This window comes from Ixodes scapularis, unplaced genomic scaffold, assembly GCF_016920785.2.
Source record: "Ixodes scapularis isolate PalLabHiFi unplaced genomic scaffold, ASM1692078v2 PGA_scaffold2__306_contigs__length_199485367, whole genome shotgun sequence".
In the NCBI taxonomy this organism is placed as follows: Eukaryota; Metazoa; Arthropoda; class Arachnida; order Ixodida; family Ixodidae; genus Ixodes; species Ixodes scapularis.
This window is the reverse complement of record NW_024609857.1, coordinates 62581523-62590033: the sequence shown is the minus strand read 5'-3', so window position 1 is coordinate 62590033 and position 8511 is coordinate 62581523. Positions and strand designations below refer to the sequence as shown.

Here is an 8511-nt window from a genome sequence, read left to right as displayed (position 1 = left end):
TCTCTTCCCGAGGGGTCATCCCGATGGGGGAGACACAGGAAGACGCTCTCCAGGGGGCCGCGTCGGCAGAAAGACCCGCGCGGTCCCCCGTTAGAAAAGCAAAACTACACAAAACGACCGGGGAGGGAGCATCATACACGCCGCCGGACAAGACGACCGTCACCCGGCCGATCGAGAAACCAGCCGTCTCTCCCAGAACCCTTACACCTTCCCCCCAAGACTGTTTCTGGTCCTCCTTGGACCTGCTAAACAGTTAATCTAAACACACGCAAAAGAAATAAAACTAGATAACACTAACGTGAAGTTCTTCAGAACCGACTCAAAGCGTGCAAACATAATCGTAAGCTGACAATAAAACAAAACACATAAAGACAACAGATTCTACTTTAACAAACCGGAATGTCCCAGTGCAAACATAGAAAGGGTCCAAAACGCGTGCGTGACATCCCAAAGGCTGAAAAATAGCACACACACAAAGAGGAAAACAGCGTAACATTCGCATTGAACGTATTCACAACAGCAACGAGAAAAACGTCCTTTTGGGTCCCCAAGTTCAACTCGCCAATTCACTTCACAGCCCCACAGCGCCCTGCGGCACGGGTGAGGGGAACATTCACGTCTAACCGAGGCGGCATGGCATGATCACTCAGTCGACTCCCAACATAAATTGTTGAGCCCACACGCGTCAGTATTTCCGTTACTGGTTCCCTTCCCATGCTGGACTGTTACATTGTAACGCTGAAGGGCCGAGGCCTACCTAGCCAACCCCACAAGTCAGTGCTTCGCTGTCTTCATCTCTTCCTACGTTCTGTTCTTCAACTTCACAAGGATAGGCCGCTGTACGTCCCTGTTGCACCTGGACCTTACCGCTCCTAGTTTTCAACAGTTCCCAATCTTCCCAGGCAAGCAAACAGTTCACCCCTTCCGCCAGCTGATTGGTGAACGCGCACACTAAGTCGGCTTTAGTTGAATTTTCTACCGCCCCTGGACAGCTCAACCTTATCGGAAGTGTTGCAAGATTGGCATCAATGGCGTGGCCAAAAGCGGACACTAGCTTCACTGTGCCCGACGGTTCCCTCAAAGCTTGAGGTAGCAGGCTCTCCCGTACTACCGTCATTTCGGTACCCGTGTCGAGCACTGCTTCGGTGTGTACGTCGCCGCACTCCAGTTGAACCAATTGTAGCTTCGAGCGGCCCGTCTCCGAAATCGACCGCCTCACCTCGACCCGAGCGGTTAACACTCTGTCTGTCTGCCCTTTCGGTTCAGGAACATTTGCCAGCCCCTGAGGCACCTCACTACCCGAAGCGCGAGGGCAGTGCTTGGCAATGTGTCCCTGCTCATGACATACATGACACCTTATAGCTGCTCGACCCGAGTTCACGGGACCTTTGAACCCTGGCGAGCGCCCCGTCCCTGACTGTTCTGTTGGAACGTACACCTGTTTTGTGGCGCTCCCTTTCCCTTTTGCCTGCTCATAAGTCTGTAACACCCTCGCCACCTCGACCGGTTTTAACCAAGTTTCTCCCTCGCGAAGGCGAACATACTCCAGACCATCGGTACTCAGGCTCGCCTTAATCCGATCAGCAACCATGAGCTCCGTTACTGTCTCCTGCGTGTCCGCACCTCTCACCTGAAGGTAATACGTGAAGTAGGTTCGGACACGGGAGGCGAACTGAGCCCATGTTTCATCTTTTCGTTTGGCTGCACTGTCGAACCTGTCTAGGTACTCAGCTGGCGTGAGTTTCAGTTCGCTCAGCACCGCCCGTTTTACCGACTCGTAATCTAAACAATCGTCTTGCCCTAGACTGCGCAGCAGGTAGCGGACACGCTCCGTTAGCACCGGCATAATCAAATGTACTCGACCACTATCTGGCACCTGGTACGTGGTAAACAATTTTTCCACCTCATCAAACCATAGAGGAACGTCCGCGTCACATGGCAGGCTGTACCCTTTCAAAACTTTTGCGCATTGCGCAACCGGGTCTAAGCCTGCGTGCCGTTGGTCGTCTGTTTCCGACCCAGAGGACGAAGGTCGACCACTTTCCTTTCCTAGCTGTGCTATGCGCAACGCGATCCGCTCTTCGGACTCAATCTGAAGTTGCGCTTTCCGCAACTCAAATTCTAGTTCGAGCCTTCGAATTGTGACCGCCTCCGATTCCTTTTCTGTCGCACCCTGTGGCGCCTCCTGCCCCTGACCAGAGGCTCCTGTCCCCTGCGAGTTCTCTCCATTTAACCCGTTCTCCATGTCGGCCAGCATCTGACGCGTCAAAACCATAAGTCCCGCAAACTACCAGCCATGCCAACCTCGACCCGACGCAAGAAATCCCACTCACCCGGCGCAAACGTTGCTGCAGTTTGTCGCCCAGAGCCCGGATATTGCGTCCTCAGTAGTCGTCCTTGGCCTCGGCGTCGGAACTCCTGACCCTCGAGGTCCCTGGTTTCAGCCACCGGTCGTTCAGCGTTGCTGTCCGATGACCCAGGTGGTTTTCTCTCCGTCGATGTGCCGCATGCACCGCTTTCCACCGGAGAAGGCCGCTTCGGCAGTACCGCTCCCTGACGCTCAGCGCTGCTTGTCGACGGATTCCGTAGGTCGCTCCGTTCAAGCACCTGGCCAGCCAGGAAGCTTCAGCTGGACCACCTCTGTCGCCTTCTTGATCCTCGGATCGTCACCGAGGCTCGCTCATCGCTGTCGAGCTGCGCCAGTAAAGGTTCGTCCCTTGGTTGAATAGATGATGACTGCCCGGCGGTGTCTTGCGGGGCCAATCGTTTGATGAGCCTTGTTCGGTGGGTGATCAGAAGAGTGCGACAGATGCGGGAGGACTTCGTCTAAACCGTTTATTTAGACGTGACGAGCTATTGTACACAGTATATACAAAGCAAAGGGAATTCGCCGTCCTCCCAATTAGTCCAACTCCAAGCCAGAAAGGGCTTCTCTCTCCCCCGTCACGGGCTTTTGAAGACGCTGACCCCCTCACTCTCGGGCGAGGGTCAACCAATCATTTCAAAGCTTTGCTGGAGCCACGTGATATCCACCGTCCAATAGTTGGCAAGGGCGTCGGTACACATTCGTTAACTTGCCAACGGACTACAGCCGACAGCTCCGTAACTTCGTCCGTGCATCCCGTTGCAGACATAGCGGCGCCTCTCCGGAACCCCCAGGTTGAAACCCAAGAAGCCCCGTAGAATGCGCAAGCCTTCCAGATTCAAAATAAAAGAACAACATCTCTTCCCGAGGGGTCATCCCGATGGGGGAGACACAGGAAGACGCTCTCCAGGGGGCCGCGTCGGCAGAAAGACCCGCGCGGTCCCCCGTTAGAAAAGCAAAACTACACAAAACGACCGGGGAGGGAGCATCATACACGCCGCCGGACAAGACGACCGTCACCCGGCCGATCGAGAAACCAGCCGTCTCTCCCAGAACCCTTACAGACACCCAGGCAGGTCAAGATCGCCGTCGCTACCAGTTGGACACCACTAAAAGCATGGACATAATGGCTGCGCCCAAAATGACTCTGTAGATATCTGTAAATTGTTCTTCTGGCGAGTTGTGTTCCTCTTGTTTCACATACACCATTTTCCGAATTCCGTGTCCTCATCGTTTACCATCATCATCTTCACAATTCTGGCGTCCGCGACAGGACAGTCTTTAACACACAGAGAGCCGAATTCCGGGGCGATGGCGTTTGGACATTGAGCTAGAGAAGGTAATCGCCTTAAGAAATGACTTCGGACTTCAGGGTACAAGGCTTAAGGAATGGCTGGCAGGACGTCTAGAGTTTGCCAAAGATTAGCGGCAGGAAGTCGAAGTGTGGTACAAATTCCAGCGCAAACGGCTTCTTATAGGGAGTATTCACTGGCGGCCATAGCTGTGTGCGCGACTGCTGAGCGCGTGCTGACGGCGTGCTTCCACAGTACGTTCGCCACGTGCATTCCGAAAAACCAGGATTGCCGGTCTTAGCAGCCTATTAACGTGAGTTCGTTTCGAGCATGCGCTCTAAACATCGCCCTCAAACATGACATCCAGTGAATACTCCCTATAACTTGGACAGAGGAGAAATTCCTAGAAGTTCATATGGAAGTAGAGGAAGTCATGGAAGTTGCAAAGCTTGAGAAAAAGTGCAGGGAACTGCAAGGAATGGTCAGGTTGTTGGAATCTACCGAGGATGAAAGTAAAACCGCAGGTTGTGTATTAAATGAGCTTGCACAAGGCTCAGATGTCCCACTGGAGAGTGAGCCAGATGTGAAATTCAAGAGAACCAGGACAGGTCAAGTTACGAATGAGATAGTGATGAAAAAGACTGTAGGACTTGCAGCGATAAAAAAAGGAAAATCAAGGAGGATAAGGAGGGCCAGTATACCCGGGATGAAACAGTTGTCATTTCGACAACTGGGAGGACCTGGGATATTTTTCATAAAGAAGAAGCCAGAGCAGCGAGAAACGGAACGGAACCTTCTAGAGAAAGGATAAAAGCTGGGGAGGGACGGGAATTTAATGGGAAGGCTGAGTTGGTTCTCAGTTTTGATTTTCAAGAGATGGCCAGTGATAGAAACCCAGAAGGGTAGCAGCGGCACACAAGTTGCTGTAAAGATAAAGAAGCGTAGAAGGAAGAAAGTCACTAGAAGCAGACCTGTAACGAAAACAAGTCTATCGAGAAACTTGTTCAACTACAAGGTAAAAGGAAAGCTTCGAAGAAGAGGTGACTCCCAGCGTAGCCGACATCTGAGAAAGTGTTGAGTCTCTCAGGACGCAGCTCTTGTGAAGCGGACTTGGCACAGGCAGACTGTTCGGCGAGCACAGCGAACAAGGGATCATAACACTCCTGCGGTCAACTCCTCAGCGTTGAGAAGTTACAGAATGGCTGCTCAGCGCCACAGCGGAAAGCCTGTTTGCGTCCAGAGGATCATCGTTCGAAGACGCAGACTGTTGACAAAGGTGCACAGAGCTTCAAAGAACAGGGTGTACGGTTTGAGAAACGAAGTGCCTGTTGCTGTTGATTCGAGACAGCATCAGCAGGATATTCATACACACGACCGTGAGTCACTTTATGTGGAAACGCCTTCGATGCGCCAGGCGTGTCCAGTGCCCCGGACAACAATGGATGCGGGTTAGACTAATTTGTTTTATTTTTGGTTGAGCACATGAAACGAACATTGTCTTCGAAACTGAATGAGCTTTTTCGGATTATTATGTCGAAGGATTGTACGTGTGTGTGTGTGTGTGTGTGTGTGTGTGTGTGTGTGTGTGTGCGTGTGCGCGTGTGTGCGCGCGCGTGTGTGTGTGTGTGTGTGTGTGTGTGTGTGTGTGTGTGTGTGTGTGTGTGTGTTTTGTAAACAATTTTCTTGTTTTCAGTCCTTAACTGCAACTGTGGTGTTCTTAATTTTTGGGGCTTGTCTCTGACAATGGACAAGAGCATACTGTAGAGATTCGATTGAAAGGTAATAAGTGAAGTCGTCCGGGGTTCGATTTTGAGCGAATTTCCTTTTAAACTAGTAAGCTTATTAGTGGAATGAGTGAGGTTCTAAGCGCATAGGTTTTGAGCCGAGTTGGAAAGTGTGTATAGTAGAATTTGATTGTAGGAGTCCTGAAATATTTTGCAGCACGAATTTAATTTCAATCTTTGAGCAACGTGAGTGCCGATACAGTTTGGATGGTCGCAGTATGTTTGGGGTGGCTAGGGGCCAGTCAAGCTGTTTTTACAGCTTTTCCCCCTTACTCAAAAGCAAGTTGGTACCCCACTGACCGTGGTCATTGTGTATATGTACTGAGGACGGTGGTCTTTGTGTTTCCTGTGAACCCTATGACTCTCTTTTGTAGTCGGGTGTAAACTGCAGTGAACCTTGTGGCCATGTGCAATTGGAGGGCGGTGTGGAGATGACGGGTATAAAAGAAGTGTAATGAATAAAATTTTAGGAGCTCTCTTTAAGACGTCTTGTGTTTGTCCCCTCTTTAAAGCCTCCGTCTTGGGCTTTAAAAATGTTAAACATTTCCATGTGGAATGTGCGAGAAAAAATAGGTGAGGCAAAACAGGAGTGTGTGACAATCACGCATCTTTCGTAAACACCTTCCAGCGGTGTGGAAAGATCAAAGCGATGTTTTATTACTTACCAGGAATGACGACATTCAAGATGGCTGCGCCCTTGGGGAAACGCTGTATACAGAAACGCACGACGTCTTTTTCAGGTGCTCAGCCTCCGGGCACGCGTTCGTTGCTTTCCGTCAAGCACTGACAGCGCGTGCACGCTAAAAAGCGCGATTGAAGGTAGGAAGCTTGCACTGGAAATGGAACTACTGAAATACCTTACTACCGGTCTTATTCGTCACAATTTCGTCTTTTTTCACTGTCCCATTTTTGTAAACCCTAATGGCGTATTCGCACGATTAATAATTTTTTTCTGCAGAGAGCAACTTCGCGTTTTGAGGCTACGCGCGCCACGTTACGGGCGCCTGCTCATTCCCGTACTCCGCCGAGAGCCAAGAAAGGAAGGCGTCGACCGACATGTTTCATGGCGTCTGTAAAAAGCGCAGTGGAAGCTTGACGTCGTCGCCTTCTTGCACTAACAGCGGCAAAGTCGACTCTGACATGGGAATCGTTTTGCTTTCATCGACAGAAATGAGACTGTCAACATTGACGTTGTTGGCTTCAGAATGGGACGACTTCGAGCCTCCACTATTATTTTTACACACACCACCAAATTAGCCGAGCTTGTCGTTCGACGCCAATTTATTTTATCGCCAGAGCAATGGGGCAATGTAGGGTGCCTTCATGCGCGCTTTGCTTAGGGTGGTGGCATCTCGCCATTTTGTCGCACACGTTAATTTTTATTTTTTGTTCAGGAGCGCGTGAAAGAGCGTGTCCCTGCACGCATTTGTGGCTCTGACTGTGCTATGGCGACATTTTGTTTTCGTCGATTTCTTTGTATTTTCCCCGTGAGCACGTGCTGTCGGCATCGGGTACTACAAAGGGTGCCGTCACACTAAACAGAAGAACATTGAGGCACCCTAGGGCAATGTGTAGTAGGGCTGGTACAAAAAAATCCTCGGCTCTCGGCGGAGCACGGGGATTAGCAAGCGTCTGTGACGTGAATTACGTGACGTCAAGATGCGGTGACGTATGCTTTCCTCTCTGTATAAAATCTCAGTCGTGTTTGTGAATACACCGTAAGATCAATGTCGGGCTGTCAAGTTTTACATTGTTGGAGTAAGAATGCGATTATTTTTTGAGCTCCCACCATGTTTTTTACACACACCATCAAACTTGTTGTTCGACGCCATTTTGTCTTCTCGTATCTCGGCGAATTACGGAGATCACAGACATCCGTGGCGTAGTGCACGTAACCTCGAAACGCGATGACCTTCATTTCCAATTGTGGGAAAAATCTGCGTCGTGCGAATACAGCATAAAGCAGGTATGCCCAATCGCCGAGCTTGAGTGACAACATTGAAACTGTGGCGTGCGGCATGACTAAATTAGCGAGCATGACGAGGCACACGAATTTGTTTATTGAAAATTCACCTATAGTCACTGACATGACAAAAAGCACAGGGCGTCTCCAGCACGCGCTAGTTGCTTTCCATCGCGCCTTGGCTGTGCGTGCACGCTCGAAGCCCAAGAGGCTCCAAAGCATTATGGAAGGTAGGAACTTCGCGCTAGAAGCGGGACAACTGAACACCCCTCCCCCTTGTCGTTTCTATCCCGTCAGTGACTATAATTAGAAGCACATAACTATTTCTCGCAAACAAACCGGATCCACGTTTTTCTTCGAATATGTCAGGGGAAAGCAAATTATAACATGATGTTTTTGCCTATTGACAATGTACTAGCCACTTTTTTAAGACTATCACAAAGCACAAGTTGATAAATAACAGAAAATACTTCCAGTGAAAAGGAATCGAAAGAATGGAGCTGTCACTTACTCGCAAAATGACATATAAAATTGTTTCGTTCGTTACTTCCCGATCTCTCCAAAAGCAGCCTTATATCTATGTGCTACAAGCAAACACCGGTGGTTCCTTCCGGCGACAGTTGTGTGCGGGATGGAGATTCTTCGTCGAACAGAGGCTGGGCATATCCTAGGTCTAACGGAGATTAATGGAAAGCAGGGAGCAGACCTGGGAAGTAATCCGTTGCAAGTAACGGGTTACTTGCAGTCTGTTATTTTGTAAATGCCACGTTACTTCTCTGAGGCAGTAATTTGTAATGCAATTTCGTTACAAAATATTGGTAACGGATAACTTTAATTACTCGCGACTTCTTAAAAAGAGATTAACATAATACAAAAATGGGAGCAACATGAACAGACAGTTCAGCCGCATAAGTGTAGCAAGTTCCACAAAATAGAAAACATCGTGAAGAGGATAATAATCTAAAGGTAAACGTGATTTTTTTGTATGACCGGTCACTTTTCTTGGCAATGCAGTGGAAGGTACAGGCCCGCGTCCCCTCTCCCATTTTGAGTGTGCGCGGGCTCTCCTCCTCTCCCCGGAAACGGGGAAGGAGGAGAGCCCGCCTA

At 49.8% G+C, this 8511-nt stretch overlaps 1 protein-coding gene across 1 annotated transcript; it reads right to left on the bottom strand.

Moving 5' to 3' along the window:
• Positions 1-757: 757 nt before the first annotated feature.
• Positions 758-2245, bottom strand: LOC115317956. Its single transcript, XM_029977690.4, has one exon. It carries the CDS (start codon positions 2243-2245, stop codon positions 758-760), a length of 1488 nt encoding a protein of 495 aa, XP_029833550.4.
• Between the last annotated feature and the right edge of the window lie 6266 nt (positions 2246-8511).